General features: G+C 37.4%; 1 protein-coding gene across 2 annotated transcripts in view; it reads left to right on the forward strand.

Moving 5' to 3' along the window:
• Nucleotides 1-21,969, forward strand: part of COL4A3BP (collagen type IV alpha 3 binding protein) — a 74,214-nt gene that overhangs the window by 13,045 nt on the left and 39,200 nt on the right. For both annotated transcript variants that reach the window (XM_021381478.1, XM_021381479.1), the window contains exon 3: nt 11,575-11,691. In XM_021381478.1, coding sequence (XP_021237153.1) covers nt 11,575-11,691 — 117 coding nt within the window. The remainder of the gene's footprint in view (nt 1-11,574; nt 11,692-21,969) is intronic.

The following is a 21,969-nucleotide window of genomic DNA, read 5'->3' on the forward strand; positions in this document are numbered from 1 at the left end:
TGTCAGAGCACAGAGGATTGTGATCAGACACACAGAATATCTAGTTGGTGGCCTTTTAGCTAGTGTTGTTCCCCACGTGTCAGTTCTGTGTTCAGAATTGTCAGTGTATGACTGGATGAAGTGCCTCCTTGCCAGGGTTGCTGATGATACGAAACTGGAAAGTGTGGCTGATACACCACAAGACTATGCTGCCATTCAGCGAGACCTGGACAGGCTGGAGAGTTGGATGGAGAGGAACCTAATGGAGTTCAACAATGACAGCTGCAGGTCATGCACCTATAGAGGAACAACTGCATGCATCAGTGCAGGTTGAGGGTTGATAAGTTCAAAAGCAGCTTTTGGGAGGACGACCTGATAGCTCATTCTGGTGGACAAAAAGTTGACCGTGAGTCAGCAATGTGCTCAAATGGACAAGAGGGCCAATAGTGTCATGGGGTATATTAGGAAGTGTGTTTCTAGAAGGTCAGGGGAGGTCTTCCCTTTCATCCTCCCCTTCCATTAAGCCCGGATGAGCCCACACCTGGAATGCTGTGTCCAGTTCTTGGCTCCTCAGTAAAAAGGTGGAACTAGTGGGGAGAGTCCAGCGGAGGGCTACAAAGATGACTGGGGACCAGAGCATCTCTTATGAGGAGCAGTTGAGAGAACTGGGCCTGTTCAGCACAGGAGAAGACTGAGGAAATCTCATCAGTATATACAAATGTAAGGAAGGGCGTCAAGATGATGAGGCTAGGCTTGTCCTGTTGCTGGGCACCACTGGAAGAGGCAACAGGCTCAAACTGAAATACAAGATTCTCTGTCTGAACGTGAGTGAAACTTCTTCAGTCTGAGGCTGGCAGAGCAGTGGAACAGGTTGCCCAGAGAGGTTGTGGAGTCTCTTCTGGAGATATTTAAAATGCCTGGGGAGTCCTGTGCAGCCTACAAGGTGGCCCAGCTTGAGCAGAATTGATAGACTGGATGATGTCCAGAGGTCCCTTCCAACTTCAGTTGTTTGGTGTGTAATTAAAAACAAAATACTCTTTGTCTCTTAGTGTGCGGCTTTCTTGGGTATGGCAAGATGCTTAGATGCAACTCCCCTGCTTTCATCAGGTAGGGACTGTCCATTCCCATCTCCTGAAGTCTGAGGCCGGCATGCTGTACTCTGTCAACTCAACTGTACTGCTACAAAGCATGGCTTTTCTATTAAGGCAAAGTATCCTGTTTGGGTTTTGTCTCATGTGAAATCCATTTAAGACTTTACTGCTACCAGTTCACGCCCAGCTTCTGGAACTTCCATGGCATGCTGAGGTGCATAGTGTGAGATTTAACAAAAAGATAGTTAATCAGTATGAAAGCAGCAGCAGATGTGATTCCTGCTCCTACATTTGCTTATTCTGTGAAGTGATATGCATGATTTTTTCATTCTCTGATGCTCGAATGAAGCAGCCTTGTTTCCTGTTTGATTAATAATTCCTTAGTGTCTTGCTGTGTGTAAGATTCCTTACAAGGTTATCTTAGTGATTTCAAATTAATTCTAAGTGGAGGTTTTTTCAGGTGATAGGGTTCTGATATTTTCCAATGGCTGATTGTGGATATGGCAAATATTTTGGACCTAATAGATCCCTTAGAAGCATCATATGCAGTTTTCTTCAGGGCACTCCATTCTGTAGTCTAATTCCCATTACAAGTCACTGTTTTCTTGGGAGGCAGTTGGAAATAGCATGGATCAGAAGCATGTTTACATATAAACCAATACAGCTGGACTTAATACTACCTAGTAATTGCATATTACTAACAGGAAAATAACTAGAAAAATACTAAAAGGATGGGTACTATAAGACTATAGAATAGTTGATTATATACAAAATAATAAAATAATTTTTATTTGATCACTCTTGCATTGGAACCCATTTGCTTAATGTGAAGAAAACTAGGTCCACTAGGTTTGTTCCTGAGAACTGTGGGCTTCGAATTTAACATGTGGCTTAACTGCTAAGGTAGCACATACAGTATATACTTGTCCTAGACTTAAAATCATGGTTCTCAGATGAGGGGGTTCTTTTGGTGGATTTAACCAACCTGTCATTACAAATGCATAGTGTGCTAACAGACTAATAATAAATTCTGCTCAGTGTGCTCCTACTGTTGTAAGTGCAGCAGGCCTCTAGTTTAGTTTGAAAAGACAAAATTATTTTTTTAATGTGTTCAGTAAATCTTTGAAAAGCACCTATCTAAACCTGAGGTCCTAAACACGATATTTGGATAGTGGCAAAGAATGTAAAAACCATTTACTAGGCTTGGTTTTGGTTTTTTTGAACCAATATACTTGCTAAGATTTTTCTGCAGGTACAAAGTGCCACTAAGATGTTTACATCCACCAAATCAATGATGAGCCATTTAGGTCGCAAAACATAGGACAGCTAATAGTTTGTTCACTACAACATTAAGAAAAAAGTCTTATGTGCTTGCTAGCGATAATGTTGTTCAATGATTTACAAAAATACTGCTAATTTAGCAGTAAAGTGGGCCCTGTTGCTTAAGAATAAGAGCAAGTAAAGACAAAGCAGTCTAGCCAAATTGTTGAGTTTTGTTTGGATTTTGGAATTCAGGAAGTAAAAATGTTGCTTTCTTTTGCAAATTTTGGCTGTCTCTAATTAACCATGTTTTTAGATCTACCTGGATTTTGTTTGAGGAAAAAATAAGTTTCATGATGAAATAAATTCAAACTTGCTGCATCTCACGTGTTTTCAGTACATTTTGCACAAAGTGTACGTTCAACAGTGAAGTATAACACTCAGTTAATTCCACTCTGAGAATTACATCTAGGATAACTAATAGTTTAAAAAAAAAATTGCAAAATTTAAGACTTCATTTAATTTGTACTAAATCATGATTGTAATGTTTGCACTCACAAAGCCACATACTTTCAAAAATAACTGTACTAAAGACAAAAGGACTCTGTTTACAATGTTATCACATCTGTGTGGCAGTGCTAGGTAATGACAGGGGGAATGAAGAGCTGCATCCTTTGGGAAGCCTGTGTGGGATCAGTAACCCTTGCGAAACGGGATTGACAGATTGGAAGTGTTACGGACTATCTGCAGCCCCCGATGCCCTGTATTCCTCGTGGAGAGGAGGTACAAGAGGCTGCATAGAGGAGAAGGAGCTCTTAGTTTGCTTTTAGTTCTCACTGCTCCAGTATGTTAGTACGAGGCAATAAATTACACTAATATCCCTATGCTGTGTCTAATTGATCCCTGTCTTATCCTGTGAGTCTTCTCTCGTATTTTCTCCCCTTGTTCTTTTGAGGAGGAGGAATCAGACAGTGTGATGGAGTTTAGCTACTCACTGGTGAGAAATGGGGATACATTCAGCTCACTGTAATTTTGTGTTACCTAAAACCCAGCTGAACCAGTGCTCTTGTTAGACTAGTTAATTCAAGATAAGAAATCTCAATAAATGCCAAATAAGACATCAAAAGGAAGTTAGATAGGCATACGATGATTCACTCTTGACAAATGCATGATTTACCATCATAAAATAATTTACCATATGATAAAAATACAATAATAACTTTATAATAATCAAATAAAAATATTAACTGCTTATTTTCCGTGCTTTTCTGGCAACTGCAGATAGTTCCTTTTTTTTAAAAAAAAAAAAGGCAGACCACAGCAGAAGAACCCTCTAGAACCTGTATTAGAGTTCACTAAATGAGAATCTGTTGCAAAGTTTTTAATAAAAAATAAAATAAAATCATTCTGAGTTGATCAATAATGGTTTTTTCAGAGTTCAGAAAAAGAACAGGTCACGTGATTCAAGAGTTTTATTTACTCTTGATGAAAAGATTTCATTTTATTTTTATTAATAACTTTGCAAAAGAAACTTTTTTGTATTATCTGTTACATTCTTATCCTTTCTGAGCTGTGGACAAAATTCCTTGCTTTCCCTTGTTGCTGAAAATGCTTTTATTGCCTTCTCATGATCTGTGCTAGATACAACTAGAGGTATTATTCACCACTTCTTGTGTCTACCCTCTATTCTCTAATGTTGTCCCCAGACTAGTTTCAGTCTCTCCTTACAACTGAGGGTAAAGTTTTTCCTTTTTATCTCCCCTTCGCTTTCTATCTGTTTCTATCTATTTGATTTATATGTAAGTCACTGTGTTCTAGCATGGTTTTCTCTTCCTCCATATGCTCAGAAGTGATTATAAAGTAGTATAGCTCTCAGCCAGCAACCTGACAGGACATTGGAGGGATATAACAGAAATTTTCAAGTGTTACAAGCTGAAAATCCGTGCTGATACCAGCGTGTGTCCTGCTGCCTTTTCACAACCAAGATGAAGCAAGGAAGAGAGTAATGTTTTTGTCACACAGGGAAGTAGTAAGCAAGTAGGAGTCGCTGTATACCCCCAGGAAATAAAGCAGGTTGGAGGACTTAAAATACTTTTTCCGAACATCCCCCACCTCACCAGCAGCCCCAGGCAGTATGCATTCAGTTGAGAACTCTGGGCAACAAAACTGCACATTGGTGGCATGACACTGAACAGGAGCACTTGAAAACCTTCATGAAGTTTTTCAAAGGTGTGTTTAGCAGCCTTCAAGAGTCTAAGACAGAGGCAGCCTGCATGTGCCTAGGGCTCCTTCTAGAGCCAGCATTTCAAAGAAAAACATCTAAGTCAATTCCATGCAAGAAAATGCTACAAAAAAAAATGGCTTTGAGCAGACCTTAATGTCCTTTATGCTTCTAAGCTTTATTCTGAGGTAGCTGTAGAGAATCCTTCTGAAATAGAGGCACCAAATGTCCCAGATCCTTCTGTGTAAAGCTAACCTTTACTAGCTCTTAAATTTTGAACAAGCAAGAGCAGTTTACGTGAAGAAACGTTTACTTGGCTGCAGTTACTGAGGAAGTCTGAAGCCAACTCTGGTCTCATGAGTCATAGCTGACTGCACTGCCACAAAATTCTTCCTGTTACAGCTCTCCGATTTGAGGTCCTTAAACCTCCCTTTGTGATTTGTTTTAGTGTTTTTATGTATTTCATAAATTTCAAGAATACTCTTGGGCAGGGGGGAATATTCTAATGAAGAAAGTTATGCTTCCTAAGCCATTTTTTCACTGCTATAAATGGTATTATTTTCTCTACACAAGGAAGCCAGAGCAGTTGATAATAAATCCAACTCAAATCTGCACATCACAACTATTAACTATTCTTGTGCTGTTATTCTGATTGCAGAACTAAAAAAAGTTGTTCTAGAATACCGAGCAGGGACCGAGAGTGTTAGACAAAATACAAGTCTACAGTAAATGAGAATTGCCACTCTTTAGTTCTCTCAGATGGGAATGACACTAATATAAGCAAGACTTAGGTGCTAGACAACTTTATATGAGTGCAACTGCTTCAAAGTTGTTAACAAAGCAATTCTGTATACTGCTATGAAGGTAACTGCAGCTTACAATACACAGGTCTTATGTATTTTAATAATGTATGCAAACCTAGTAAAGACAAATGCAGTGCTCACCTGCTTCAGCACTGTTCTATTGCTGAAGCTTTGACACAGTTTTTGTTTTTTGTGATGCAGTTTTTTTCACGCATGGCTAAGAAATTAAAATGAATAAAGCTCCGCATTGATTTTGCCCTTAGCTAAACGTGCAAACTTCTTTTTCTGCTGCATGTAATTCTTAATACTTTGCTTTATTCTCGAATTTCTAAATTCTAGTCAAATTTAAAAGACTAATTTTTCTGGAATCTCTCTTGAAATAATAATGACAATTATTATTATCATCCTGCTAGAACACATAACTTTTCTGTGAATTGAGTTATCACAGCCCTAAGACCTCTCAAATGAACAGTATCCATAGAAGAGTAATTTTAGGGTAAAAGTAAATATGTGCTACCTGTTTTAGTCTCTAATAAAATTGCTGCAAAATTGTAAGTAATAATTGCTTCGGATGAGGTGTTTTTGTAAAGGAATGCCTTTTGTGTTACATAGGTTTTACAAAATTCTCTTAAGGTAGAAAGCTTGGAATGTCTGAATAACTGATCAGTTAGCTTTTAAGTGTTATCAGAGACCTTAGTGATAGATCTAAGCTAAGATACGAAACCTGTTTTTTTTTTTTCCCCTTCTTTCAGTATAGCCTGAAGTAAGTTAACAAAACTTCTCACTCTTTTTCCATGTAGGAAGGTATCAGTGAAAAAATTTAACTGAAAATTGAGAAAATGAACAAAATGCTTTTTCTAATTCAGGTTGTTTTTTTAATGGCTCTAATTTGTATACATTAAACCAGAATATCTAAAGCTATTAAAAACACTGATTCTCAGCTTGTAAAAGTGTAAGAATCCTCATATAATTAAAGTTCACTTAAGATTATTTTTCTTACACAAAGGGAATTTGAGATGTTTTGTATACTGATTCAAATACTGTCAGCAGTGTTGAGCTAGAATCTGTATAGAGATAATCCACTGCAAGATCACTTCTCCTCCACTCAGGATATGAGCGGAGTTGTTGCTTCTTGTTTTTCACTTCCTCTGATGAGAAAATATGAAAATACCATGTTGAAACTCTGAAGCTGTACCTGCAAGCCTGAAGTATCTTGTAAAGATAGTAGTCATGATCAATAGCAACTTTATTACTTCTAATCATAGAATCATTTTGTTTGGGGAAGACCTGAGATCATCAAGTCCGACTGTTAGTAACAGTGGTCGTGAACAGTTAAGCCCTGGAAAATGAGGCGCAAGCCAGGCTGCCATAAATGATGTTTGTTGATTCAGTGGGGCTGAATATACGCTCTTTTTTCCAACGGAAAACAGTGTTACTTTCTTACAGTGCAAGGTACAATTTATCTGCCAGTTTTTCCATCATTCAGGTGGAATTCACGAATTCCTTCCTGCACCGTTCTGTGGCTTCTTAAAATGTTCCAGTTCCACAATATCTGAACAAGGTATCTCTTCATCCCCAGAAAAGAGACCAGAGCAGCTACCATATAACAGAATCTATGTATCTCCCTATATTTTCCTCATAGGTCATTCAGTGGGTTCCAGACTTAGATGTATTTATTCAAATGGCAGAACTCTCTTCATTTTCGATTTCCAGCTTGGTCCATACATCATCTCAGAATGTATTTATAGGACAAGATAAGATAGTGGTGGACAAGCAGTATCAGAATACGCTAAGATTTGTCTATAACCTTTGTTAATTCTGAAACAAAATTTAAAAGAGTGACTGCAGATGAGCAAGGCAAACTCCTCACAACAGGAGGATGCAAAACGAACACAGGACAGAGATGCATAATTGATAGCTTAGGAAGTGGTGGACTGTGAACTTCATGTTAACCACAGAAGGTCTAAGATCTTATGAGCTATAGAAATATGTCACTGACAACCTCAGAAAGTAACTTATTTGATGCAGTAGCAGAAGAGGAAGTTTGTGAAAGCAGTGTAAAGTAACAGGTAGTAAAATCAGAGACTGTCTTCCACCATTTTCAGTGGCTACAGGTGTAACATTAAGCAGCACATATCAAAAATAAGAGTAATATTGCAGTTTGAGAGATGAAGCTAAACCAAGATGAATATTTTGACAGTAGGAACAAATTAGAAAAAAAAAGTATGAGCTTTATATGGGCACTTGTTGTTGAGATGCTAGCAAAAACCTAAAGTTAAAGTAACCAAGAATTTCAGCTATCTGATGAAGGAATTGATTTTAAAAGTACACCTGAAAACTGTACTTCAGCTTCCATGTGAAAATTAGCATTCGGAATTTGCAAAGGTTGGGATTATTCAGCTAAAGAAAAGCAAGTGAAAAATCTTAGCCAAATTTCAGGAAGTGCACATCTTGAAGTAATTTTTACTAAGCTCTTCATCCTTAACAGGTTCAAACTGCAGAGGAACAATTTTCCCTCCATGTAACATTTAAAATGACTGAAAATGCTGACTTATGAAAAGCTGTTGAACAGAAGGTAGTGAGATGAAAAGACATACAATTTCAAAGTTATATTCTATATCATGAGTAGCTCTTAAAATTCATAAACAGAAATCTCTCAGTTAATCAAAATGAGTTTGATCAGTGAACGCTCTACTTGATAAGAATTTTACCTGACAAGATAGGTGTAAAAACATGATCTCTTTTGCCCTATTAAATACCAAGCAGTATTTAGTCAAGTTATTATATTTCTGTCTGGAGTAATTGTTCACTTTTTAGGACACAGCCTGAACAGTGCTCTTCCAAATGGTCTTGTTGTTGTATACTGTCTTGACGTTATTTTCTTCTAACAAGTGTCATCCCTGTATTTTTCTTTAGAAATATCTTCCTTGCCTGAAGTTAGACTACATGCAGCAAAAATCTTGCCTCTAGTTTAGAACAATCCTTGTCCCTTCTTGTTCTTTCTAAGAAATACATTACTCACAATCTATGCTTATAATGACTTTTTAGATTACTGTGGTGGGTTGACATTGGCTGGCTGCCAGACCCCCTGCATGGCTGCTCTCTCACTCCCTCTCCTTAACTGCACAGGCAGAGAAAATAAGATGAAAAGCTTGTGGGTTGCGACAAAAGAACAGGGAGACCACCTGCCAGTTACCATAATGGGCAAAACATTTGGGCAAGATAAATTTATAGCTGGTTAAAAACAGAGTTGGCTTGTAGAAAACATGTTAAAACTAAAATCACCTTTCTCTGCACCTCTCCCTTCTTGGGTTCAACTTTCCTCCTTCATGGCCAACTTTTCTGCTTCCTCTCAGCTCGCTCAGTGGTGGAGGGAGAATGGGAATGGGCACTGTGGTTAGTTCATAACAGCATGTTTCTACAAGTCCTTTATCTTTGCGCCTCTTCCTTGCCTCACTGGGGAACCATCTGACAGGCTGCAGCTTCCTCCAGGGATCAGCATGGGATCCTACAAGGCCTGCTGTGTTGCTTTCTGCTCCACCATCATCCTCTTCATGGGCTGTAGGGAAATATCTGTGGCACCGTAATCTCTTCCAATGATTGCAGGAAAATCTCTGCTCCTGTGCATGAAGCACTCCCTCTTTCTCTAACCTGGATGTTCACAGGGTTATTTCTCTGAATTCCCTCACTCCTATCCCAGGTACTGCTACACAGCTTGCTTGCTTGCTTGTTTGTTTCCCGATCGTCCCTTCCTTTATATGCTTTCATTGCCACACCACTAGCTTAGCTGATGGAGTCCATAGGGGCCGGATGGAGCCACGTGTGTCCAGCACAAGGCAGGCCCCAGTGCCTTTACACAGAGGCCTTTCTTAAATTTGCTCTGCCAGAGCTCACCCAGTGTCACTCATGACTGAGCCCTGGCAGCGGCAGGTCCCTTGTCAAGCAGCTGGGTCTGGCTGTGATCTGACGTGGGGCAGCTGCTGGGCTCTGCTCACAGAGGCTATCCCTACAGCCTCCCCACTACTGAAACCTTGACATGTAATCCTAATACAAACCATGACCTCATTTTCAGATGATCCACTTAATTGTAAGTAAATTGCGGACGTGTAAATTCAGCGTATGGCCTGGAAGGAGAGAGTTCAGTTTTTAACTAGACTTCAAGTAAAGCTCTTCCCTACCATGTCTTACTAACAAAGCATATTTTTTTCAAATGTATTAATGTTGCTATGCAAAGAAAGGGAATAAAGAAACATGCCTTTGAAAAGGGTGAATAGGTAATGGTCTTAAATTACAGTAAAAGTTGTTTAGATTAGAGATAGAGGAAGAAACTTCCGGACAGCAAGAAGGTTATACAGAGAAATACATTGTGCATGGAAGTGCAGTTCTGAAAGCTTTCTAACTGGATAAACCATGCTACTGTTTTTAACTCCTCCCAGATAGCCTCAAATAGAGATCATGCAGATTACTGTCCTGGTAGTAAAAACTTTGATAGCTAATTCCTGTACATTTGCTTTTGAGCCAGTTTCTGGGAAAGTCTTCCATTTTTTTAAATGCATAATACCCCCAACATGCAGCCAAAAGAAAGCCTGGTAGAAGAGTGATTGGGAACAGGTTTATAAGCTTAAACTATTGAATTGGCAGATTTACAAAGGCAGATAAACATATTTCCCGTATATTGTAATAACCATGTAGGAAATGCATTTTGGAAAAAAAAAAAAAAAAAAGACCTTGAATGAGAAAATGTGATGTCCCTTATGTCCCCGTGTTGTGAGGTTCTGTAAAAACAGAGTACATAATTAATTTTGAAAAATGTTTGAATTATGTAATTAATAGCAGTTAGTTTAATGCATATGATTGTCAGTTTTGTTAGTAGCTGTTCTTTCTGCAGGAAGTTAAAATTTCTAGTTTGAACTTAGGTCCAGATGCTTGAACAAATATATGAAGCTACAAAAAAAAAAAATGGAGCCTTCATGTACTTCTGTTAAACTCGGAGCTCCTTTTTATTTGATTTTTGATGATTGGCTTCTGCTATACCTCTTTTTATTCCTCCAGTAGATTTAAACCAGAAGGATTGTGTATTGTATGTGAGTAGCTTTTGATTTTCAGATCCTCTGAAAATAAGTCTCACTGACACTATGGACTCTTGCATGAAACCATCAAATGAGACTTGCTCTTTGGTTTTTATTTGAGGATTGTTTCGTGACTGATGCACGTGCCTTAATTGTCTGCATGATAAGCATACTGTAGTCTAGTTTGTATACTGCAAAGGACATTCACTTGTGTAGCCTTGTCTTTGGTGTCAGGATCTTGTCGACCTTGAGATCATATCACTTGCCTTAACCTAAGAGCCTTTTAGCTTCCTGCTGTATTTTTACATTTAGCAGAAAAAAATTTTCATGGAGCAGAAAAATTGAAGGTATTCAGCCTTAACTGTAAGACTTCATAAAGAATAACTTTCAATAAAGGAAAAAGCTCTTGGTTGTTTGCTAGGGATTAATTTTGACAATGTCAGGGCACAAGGCAGATGAGATTATTTTGTTCCCCTTTACATCTCAGTTGCCTTCATTGTAAAGTTTAGGTGCATTCAAGTAGTGGTATGGGAAAGGATTGAATGTTGCTCTCAATTATCTGATGTTCTTGTCTTAGATGGTGAAAAATAGCTGGAGGCTGAGGGTGCAGTAGTTCCTTTTTTTTCTCTTCCATGTCATTTTGCTGTAGTCAGCTTTTATGTTTCTGTCTTAGTGGGTTTTCCTACATTGTGTGTATGCCTTCCATCTAAAATCAGTACTAACAGCAATAACCTGAATTTATCTCCTGCTCTGGAATTTTAGAAGAATGATAATAGTAGGGTACTTTGCTGTCTGTGTCCACTTAGTAGCTAAAGAATTAGTTTGGAAGTATGAAATGTTGGTCAGTATTTGCATAGAACACTTCTTGTGATAATTTTTCTTTAATAAGAACATACTAAGCAATTTGGCTTCTGTTTTAGAAGTCTCCCACTTCTCATTTCATCTTCTTTTTCAGAAAGCAGGCACTTTTCATTGTGAAAGTGTACATTAGTTTATTATTTGAGACAGCTACATAAAATGGCATTTAAAATCTAAGAAGTTCAAGGCAGTACAGATAAGCTTTGCGAATTACAGCGTTTGATTGTCAGAATATTCTGTAAGATATTGTTGATCATGTTACTAATTCTAACTTCTCTTGCACTCTTTCACAGCCCCATGATTTTGACGAATGCAGATTTGATATTAGTGTAAATGATAGTGTTTGGTACCTCCGAGCTCAGGACCCAGACCACAGACAACAGTGGGTAGATGCAATAGAACAACACAAGGTAAGTCTTATTTCCTTTCTCGCGTGTTATATCTGGTGATCTTTGTGGAGAGTGGTAAGCTTCTGTGAAAGTACTGAAGCTATATGTGACAGACAAAAGTTCCAAGTTTGAAGCAGTGAGTTAAATGTGTTCCAAAGGAACTGTTTCACTTACCCTTCATAGATAGGAGCTAATAACTGTGAACCTTTTTTGAACTCTCTAGCTTGTAAAAGAAAAAAAACTTGCGTCATATTTAAGTGGCTTTTGAAGGATTTTGTCCATCCTCTCTCGTTAACAAATTGTTTCTTATCTGTCCTACATGTTAAACTTGTTTGTCCTGGAGTCCATTCTTTTACATTATGATTCTGATTTTAGGTGGTTCATCTGTTTGTTCTTTTGGCTGCTTCTACTGAATCTGATTGCAGTCTCTTGTCTCCTTGTCTTCTAAGACCCTACTCTTCATCAATCATTTTAGCTTTCTTGTTCTATGCTTTTGAATTCCATTATTTTCTTAAAGGGCTTGAAGGTCAGATATTTTTAAAGAACGTAATGTAGAAGACATCCACTGTGTTTCCAGGTACAAGATAGACACTGCCTCAAGTTGCTAAGTTTAACTACAACATCCAGCACAATGCAACACCGATATCTGAGTTACACAAGTGCTACAGGAATATAAATTAAGATAGATACGTAAGTAGGTACATAATTAATTTCACCTGTATTTTACTTGTATTTTTACCTTGATCTTGTCAAAGGACTGTATGTAATTGAGAAGTTACAACTTTTCTTGGGACAGCTTTAAAATAAGCAATAAAAGCTCTTAGAACTTAAGTGCTGTCTTTCAGGAAGTTGTCCTTTTATAGCTTGACATCTTGCCTTCACTTTGATACGGACAATGTGAAAACAGATAAAATTAAGTTGCAAAACTAGGATTGTTTTTCTTAATCTTGTGAAAAAAAATGTAGCTAATCTGCAGCATTCTTGTTTCAAAAATATCCACAATGTGTTAGTCTTGCAACACCTGGAAGAAATGTCTCAAGAGGATCCACCAAACAAGTTGCTGAATTACACATCCATAGAACTGGCATTTCAGAAGCTGCTTTTATAAGCATGGGGATATTCATACCTGTGGGTATGCAGAAATCATTCCCTAACCTTGAGCTGCAATTTAAACTAGGTCTAGTGAATGACTTAGCAAATGATTTGGTTAGCTTTTCTTTTTTCATTGAGTGTTAGGTTATTTTTGTATTTTTCAAGTTTCCTGCGTATTCCTTTTTACTCTAGACTGCTTATTGTTCAAGGCAATTAGCATTTGTTTTCATTCTTCTGTGGAGTGGGAAATATGGCACCTAACTTCTAAACAAATGATCAAACTATTTGATATATTAAAGCAATACGTTATTTAAAAGCATTCTGTTAGTAGCATGCAATTAAATAACTTGATCGATATAAGGCAAAGCAAGGAAAAAGGTATTATAGTCTTGTAACACTAGCTTGGACTCAAAAGTATGTCATCAAACCTCAGGAAATGATGTTACTCATTTTTTTCTAGTGCGGTATTATTTGTCTTTATGATACACAGACAGCTTCATATGGTGAATGTTGTAGGTATGTAGGTGCATCTGTTTTTTCAAACTGTTCCTAGTGAAGTTCATGAAGTCTGAACACCAGAAGCCTTGGAAATGTCCTGTATGCTCATAATAGGTGTTTGATCCAGTTAAAACTAAAAACATACATCTAAATCTAGTTTTTAGACTGGTAATGTTTATTGGAGAACATGTCCAACTTATTGTTTCAGTGAAATATTTTCAAAATTGAATGGTTAGTGCTATATTTTCCTGTAATTTGCATATATCTTTGTAGAGAAAATACACTTTGTAGGAAAGATGTAACATTCACAAGCTGGAATTTTGCCTCATTTCCTGTTCAATTTGAATGAGGAAGACTTCAGTGATCATTAGCTTCAAGTAATGTCATCTGTCCTTCAGTTTTTCTTGTGTCATTTTAGAAGCTTTCAATGTAAACACCTGAATGAGAGTAGGAGATGATGAACCTTTATGAGGCAAAATATTTCATTTCACTGAGAAGTTCTCCTAAATTTTCTGAAGCAATTTTCCTGGTCAGATTAATAAAACTCAAGCAGAAGTCTGTTTAAAAGCTATTGTGAGCAAGTAAAGCCTGCTTTTGTTTGAGAGCTGTGTTGTTGAATTGATACATAATAATTTGAACAAAACTGAGAGAGGAAATTAATTCCTGTACTAAGCAATCATTTTTGTTAACTTGAGTATTGCTACATAAAATACTGTGCTTTTTTGTTTTTGAAGCTCTTTGTTGTTTGCTGAGTGGGTAGCTAGTTCTGGTAGGCTGCTTAAGCTGTTTGCTAACAGAAGTACGTTTGTGAGACTTACTGTAGCATTTCACAAGATTGTTTAGAGTATGAAAGAGCCTGAAACTTGACTGTTTCATTGTGTTCTGAACAGAGAAAACACTGATTTACAATGAACTTTAAATATGTGTATGAGTAGACTTAGAAAAACTTACTGCTTCGTAACGCCAGTGAGTAGCTGGTAGCTGAGAAATGTAAAACATCTAATGTTCAAGCATAAAGAGTGTTAGAATTTGCTGCTGTGTGCTTTTATCAGTGTATTAGCCTTTTCTTGTATTGAAGTTCTTGAATGCAGATGAAATGTTTCAATTATAGCTTCTGAAGTGCTTATTAATTTCCTGGAACAGGAGGAAGGGGAAGTCTAAGAGAGCAGTAAGGCCAATGAGAAAAATGGTCCATGTGTAACCATGAGTCCTTTCTGCTAATGTTTTGATAAATGTGAACATAATGGCAGTGCATTTTGCCAAAGAGCTCAAAAGCAGACTTGATTTCCTTATTTCTCTGGTGTAAAAAATATTGATGGTGGAAGAGCACCAAGGAATTGGTGTTATTGAAAAGTTACCCTCTTCTTAAATAATACATTCAAGGACTGACTCTGAGTCTACAAGGTAGTTTTAAAATGAAGTATGGAATTTCTGACATTGTTAGCTCTATGGTATGAGAAAGGGAGAAAATGTCTGAGTTTACACACAGAGGATGTGGGCCTCAGCTGACTTCAAGAAAGCAAAATGAAAGTGTTTAATGTAGTATGAATAAACAAGTAAGGTTTCCTTTTTCATTTACTCTTTCACATTCTGACCTAATGTTTTCATTCTTTACACTCCGTTTGGTTGAATTTAAATTTGTCCTTATTAATTTGCATTACTTTCCAAAGACGTAAGTAAGGGTGGGGTGGATGAGAATTACAATTCACTCTGAGAATAATCTGGATAAATTAACTCAGCAAATTAATTTAAAAGTCCTGAAATGCAGACAACGATTTCTTGTGACATTCATCTAACACCAGAGTTGAACAGTTGCTGAGAATTGGTTTAGAAATAAAAAAAAGCCAGAAGGTTGGTTTCTGAGGAGAGGACAAGGGCTAGAGTTGGGCTTTCGAAAGTTTAACCTAAGTCCAACACCATACAAAGCAAACCTCCTAGTGACTAAAACCAGAGCACCTTTGTGTAATATGCACTTGAAGCGTCTTTAGTATTACAAAATAGCCCACGAAGTACTCTTAAAAAAAAGGTCCTCAAGCCATTCAATTGTTACAAACCGAAAAGAGTACACTAATGTCAGATTTCTTAAGTCCATTCGTACTACAAAACAGCTTCTGCGTGAATTGTGAGGGACAGTAGGTAAAATACTGAGGTATATTAAAGTATTTCTTCAAATTAATCTCACCCTTCTTAGTAGCCTAAGTAGTCTTATACTTCTGTCTAAATAGAAGAGGTTGTACAAGAGGAACTTCTTTCAAGCTCAGAGGAAATCTTGTTTCTCTTCCAACTTGATGGTAAGCACCTGGAATATCTCAATTTTCTATTTCTTGTAATTGAAATATTTCAACTTCCAACTGAAGCCTAAGTGCGTCTACCTATCCCTTCAACTAAATAACCATTTAAATAATTCCACGTTAACAGTAGTTAAGTGAGTCTTTTGTTTGAATACTGTATAAATACTTATCTATAAAATTATTTTTTGTTAGCCATGCTAAAAAAGATGTGAAAAATGCTATTGAAGATAACTTTCTCATGCTGTTTTGTTTTATTAGAGGTGGATAGCACAGCAAGAACTTTCTGAGTAGTTAATCTAGTCAGAAACTAACATTATGGAGTTTTATTTTGTGAAAATAGAGTTCAGCGTATCAACAGGAAATAGACTGTAGAAAGGGTCCTGTAACACACTGAATTTGTTCACAGGCTGTCAACAGTTGAAGAGAGCCTCAGTTCTAAGACAGTCTTTCTCCTCATTTTACACATTCCTAGTTCTATCCCAAGACTGAACTAATATACTTGTAATGCCAATGAAGACATGCAAATAAATCCAAATTTAGATTTGTTGCATGTCTTAATAAGATAATCAAACAGAACAGGAAAATACATACACAGTAGGAATGCTGTTTTATTCGCATACTGACATGACAAACTTTTTAAAATCTGAAGTTAAAAATCAAACTTCTATTAGTACATTAAATCTCATTTTGCTATTTGGCAGGTCTTTGTGGTGCCACTAAAACAAGCTGTTTGTGTGTTTTTATGTAGGCTATATTTACATATATACAGAAACACTGAAAGAAACACTGTGGGTTTTTTTGGCCTTTAAGTATATTTTGGTAAGCTTACTGAATTGCTATGAAGCTACTTCTAGTGAACAGTATCTCTTCTAATGTTGATCAGTGAATGCTAGTTATAAATACATTCTAGATGATGATTTTTTTAAATAAAATTGCCGAGAGTATTTTCAGAAATGTCATACGGTAGAAAGGAACAGAAATAGTCTGCCATTTCTCCATCTATTTCCTCTTCTGGAATTTAGGTGTTTCACTGATGTGTGATTTTAAAACAATTTGCTTTGTCAGCAATAGTGATTGAGATCTGAAGAGGATAGAGGATGTGGATCCTAATCTCTTCATTTTTTGGCATTTCAGCCTAACACAAGCCTCTGTCCCTACTCCCCCTTCCTATCAGTTCACAAGAGTGGCCTAAACCAAAGCAGCAGTGCAGACGGAGAAAGAAATAGGAGATAGAGGAGTAAGTAAAGATTGTCTAACCTTGTCTTCATTTCTCAGATTCATAAAGAAGACTGTAGGAAAGTGGTGATTAGACCCTTTTTTCCTGATTTTTGTAGCTTAAATATAGAAACAAATTTGTTCTTAAGTAGCTCCAGTGTCAGGCACCACCCCCTTTCAAACTGATTTGAGTTGGCATGTTCTATTTACTGTTGCCCTGCAGCACATCAGTAGAGTCCAGATTTTTCGTTTTGATGTTGACAGTTTGGATTCTGTAGGATACCATACTAGTTTCTGTAACAGTTTTTACAGCTAGTTATAATACAGATTATTTGTGCATTAAATGGATCTCGCATACAAGAAGGCTGTTTAAAAGGACTTCAAAGTAACTAATTGTAAAAGACGTTGTGAAAGACAGTAAATGCTGGCATAAAAGGAAAAGACTGGTGAGTTGTATAGATCATGGTGTCTTTTCATTGCTGCTTGAAATTATTGTTTGCTTCACATTGTTGAAATATCCAGGGTTTACATACTAATTGGAGCACAAGTCTTATAAGGAGCTGATGAGGGAGCTGGGATTGTTTAGCCTGGAGATGAGGAGGCTCAGGGAGACCTTATCACTCTCTATAACTACCTGAAAGGAGGTTGTGATGAGGTGGGGGTCAGCCTGATCTGCCAAGTAACTGCGATAGGAGGAGAGGTAATGGCCTAAAGTTGTATCAGGAGAGGTTCAGGTTGGATATTAGGAAAAATTTCATCTCGGAAAGGGTGGTGATACATTGGAACAGGCTGCCCAGGAAGGTGGTATAGTCACTGTCCCTTGGAGATGTTCAAGAAATGTGTAGATATGGCTGGCACTGAGGGACATGATTCAGTGGGCAGCATGATAGTGATCGGCTGAAGTTGGACTAGATGATCTGAGAGATCTTTTCCAACCTTTGTGATTCTGATAATTCTTGTTGTGATTACATGTAGTTTTCAGTTTGTGTAACAAATGTTTTCTGTTAAGGAATTTGTGATGATAAAAGGGAACACCTAAGTTACAAGTAGTATAATTACAAGCTAGTGACAAGTGTATAATATTCCTCAAATTTACTTACTGGTGACATTATTATATGTAACCTCCCACTGCTGGTCACTTCAAGCGTATATGGTTGGTTAAATCTAGCTAAGCTTGTTGGGAGTTTTCTGAAACAGTAGAAGTACAAAGGTTGTCATACTGTTCCAGGATCAAGTGCCTCACTCTTCCCATGTCCTTCTGAGGCACTGAGTGGCAGCAGCAGTGGAACTTGCCCAAGAGGACACTGGAAAACTGTATCCACGTGTATTAACTGTAAAAAGTTCAATTCTCTTTTCAACAGACTTAAATTTTTAGACAAGTTGCTGATGAGCTGTAGGGATGTGTGCTGAAAGGTGTTGCAAAAGGTGTTCACTGATTTTAAACTAGAAAACTATGGATTGTTGCTCAAGCTTATACAGTAACTTAGATTTGGTCTTGCTGCTGCTCTATCACAGTCATATGTTGACATATACAACGTAGCTTACATTCGTGTATATTCACATTTGACATCTCCCTTCAAAGTCCAATTTGCTACAACACTCCCTAATAACTAAACAAAAAGTTAAGTTCAATAATAATCTTCTGAACTCTGCAGTAATAAGCTTATTTATTTTGGATTTTGTCCTGAGTCTCAGGCTGAAGTGGGAAATGCCCAGCTGAAAGATGTAGTTGTCTCAACTGTAAGTAACTCCTTTAGTTTCTGAAGTTCATCAGTTCTTTAGCTGTAAGTGCTGGCTTTTCTTTTTTGTTCTTCATTGATCCCTGACTGGTATAGTACCAGAAAAGAAACTGAAGGGAGCTCCTCAAGGGTCTTAACATTAATTTCTCCCTTAATTTTCTCCCATTTCTCTCCTTAAGAATGACTTTGTTTCACTTTAATAATGTTAGATACTATGTGTGATGGTAAAGCTGAGTGGTCATGGGATCGCTACCTTATTTCTGCTGTTAGAAGGATTTCTTTTGTGCCATTCTCATCTGCTCTAAGTTGTTCTTTACAGAGTGGTCTTACTCACAGTCATTCTGGAGATTATTTCCATCATTTTTGCCGCACTTAAGATTTCTTGTCTGTTCTGTTAGACTGAATAGCTCCCCTTTCCTCAGTCACTCTTAGCATGAACATATTTTACAGCTCTCTTCATTGTATTAGTCTCTTCCACACTCCGTCCTCACCTTTCTCTGAGATACAGCACCAAAACTGGACTCATTATGCTTACTGAGGATCTTACAGATGTTGAACAGAATGTAGGATTGTTTTGTGGGTCTCGCAGACTACCCTGTTTTGCAACACCATAATTTGTTTCACTTACTAAGGCTGTGAGCCACTAAATACTATTCATCTCTAAATCTGTAGATTGTTACTTGCTCTGTATTTGTGCAAATATAGCCAAGTAATTTAACCACATAAATCTAGTGTTTATTCCTCCAATTTTTGCTGCCGTTCCATCACCTTGTATTTTTTGAACTCCATTGTCTTGGATTTTGGTTTCACTCCAGAAACAAATGTTTGTGCTGCTTGGGTACAGTTCAGTTTCATAAGCAATTATTCTTGTTAATCTAGTATTTTTAACAAATGGTGATAATGGTGGCTGACTGAGTGATGAAAGACTACATCAGTTAGCAGTATCATGTTGAGTTTGCATGCTATTCTTATGGGAGCTTGTTATCAGAACCTGTGTACATATGTGGACTTGAGATTATCTTATATCTGTTTGTCCATTAAAGCTGTGATCACTGTTGGCCATATGTTCCTAATTAAAGTTTTCTCCTCCATCTTCTCTGCGCATTAACTGATAGTCTTCGTAATCTTAGTGGAGGTCTTGAACTCTCCTTTCAAACTCCTGCCCCCAGACGGCAGTGAACTTAGTTGAGAATTTTCTTTACTCTTATTATTCCCTTGAATTGGCTTAAATACAGGAATTGGCTGAAGATTTGTGTGTAATAAAGTTTAGACTACAGCCAGATAACTTTGAACCAGGGTGTTTTGAAATGCCTGGAAGAATACCTGAAGAGTGCCTGAAAATTACAGGCCAGAATGCCTGGAATGCTGGAAAAGCCTCATGAGTGCAATGCCAAGTGGAAGAAAACATTTCAAAAATACTAACATAATATCAAATAGCAGTAAAAGCTGTAACTCTGCTGCGAAGCTGAAAGATTATGTCAGTCAATATTTTTGTAATGTTGTTTAATATAAGGTGATGTACATGATTAAAATAAGTGTGGTGCTCAATCTAATGCCTAAGGTCACAAGAACTAAGCAAAGCTACTGCACCTACCATGCAGCTGGCCATGCAGTAAATAACCAGTCTCATTCCTATAAACAAGAATTCTGCTGATAAACAGAGATGTTATTAGTTCATTTTGTAAAAACAACTGTAGTAAATAATATTGATAGCACATACTTTCATTTCATAGAAATCAAGGGAATGCCAGTGCCCATAACTAGCAGAATAGCACACAGTACTGTGATTTGAGCTGTCTGTGGCAGCAGCAGAACTTTTTTGTACAGTCTCCCTGGAAACATTGTTCATTGAGAGACTTGTGTCAAACTTGTCTTTGGTAGATGCCCCTTCACATCAGGGCAAGTGCTTATCTTGGTACTAGAATAGAAAGTAGAGACTGAAATGTGGAAGTAGTGAGTAAGAAACAGTTAAAGGTGACACTTGCCAAATAGATCTGCTTACTGTTTACTCAGAGTCATTACTCATCAGCTCAAACAACGCAGTGTGTTAGCAGTTTATAGAAAAGTCTTAGATGCTCTGTATGCCTCCATCTACCAAATTCAGTTTTTTCTTTCTAAAAAGATTTTGTAAAGGATGTTTTCAGTGAGCAGGGAACTTTCACTACAACAAAAGTCATTAAGTTGATACTAACAGTGCAGAGTCACACCCTAGCCCAGGGTATAGGTACTGCTCAGCCTCATGGGTGGGATGAACAAGTAGCAGTGGGTATATATTTATGAACATTCAGCAGAGGGAACTTCAAATCAATTTATCTGTGACTTTTTGGTTCTTTTGCCTCCCTCTTTCCCTTTTGACCCTTCCAAAAAAAAAAAAAAAGAGTGAATAGAAAGTTGACAGAGCTAATGTAATTTTAAAAACCTAGAGGAGTCTTTAGTATTCTTTTAAAAACCATAACAGGACTTGGCACCTTCTGCTTGTATAAATTCAGTGTCCACTTAGCCCTAATTGGAAGCGTTTAAGGTAATTCTTCAGATATGATTGATGCTGTAGACGAATAAAAAAAGATCTGTCTCTGTGAGAACAGATAATGCTTGAAAATATGCATTTGCTCCCTATAGTGTCATTTAGATGAATGGACTTAATGCAGAGGAATCAGAGTTATGATATCTTGAATGTAGCTATTCAAAGTGGAGGAGGATGTGGGGGGATGCTTTCAATACTAGGAGCTAAATATTAATGTCAGATACATTGATTGATACGAATACAGGCTTAACAATATGTTGAGGCTTGGGCAGGAAGGAGAATACAGGTGCGTCCATCCCTCTTTCTTGTGCCCCTGTGATATGAAATAACTCAGGAGTATTTGATGATTACCTCAAGTTCCTGGTTTAGGTAAGAGAGTATAGCCAGTGCTGATAAGGGACACTACTTGTCCCAGTATACTTTATGACACTGAAAGTGAAACTTGTTGTAGAGAAAACATGCTTTTAGGGAAAGACGGGACGTATTGTTAAAACTTAGTAGAAGTTACAAAAGTTTTTCTTAAAATTGAATCAAATATACTCTTTCAAGGAGGAAAGTCAATCTTGCTATTTCTTACAGATTCCATTATTTTAGCACTGGGATCAGCAGGAGCTCTTAAGTGACAAGCAATGTCGTTTGTATTCATGTTACTAAATTTGCAGAGTGCACTTACTGCTGGTCATTGTGTACTTCCTGAAAGAAGACTTTAGTGGAAAGTGAATCAGCAGTTTCAGTTGACTACATAAGCATATGCTGCAGTAAGCTTAAATGTTGTCAGTTACAGACTGTTGAAACTTCCCTTTTAGAAAAGGAAAAAAATAAGTTCTTCGCCTTTCTTGGCACACTTTTGCGACCCTTGGGTCTGTGTTCCAACAGTAGCTGAGTTGCAGCTTTATCAATAAATACTTGCAGTTGAAACTCCTTAAAGCTTGCTTTCAGT

Source organism: Numida meleagris, chromosome Z, assembly GCF_002078875.1.
Source record: "Numida meleagris isolate 19003 breed g44 Domestic line chromosome Z, NumMel1.0, whole genome shotgun sequence".
Lineage (NCBI taxonomy): Eukaryota > Metazoa > Chordata > Aves > Galliformes > Numididae > Numida > Numida meleagris.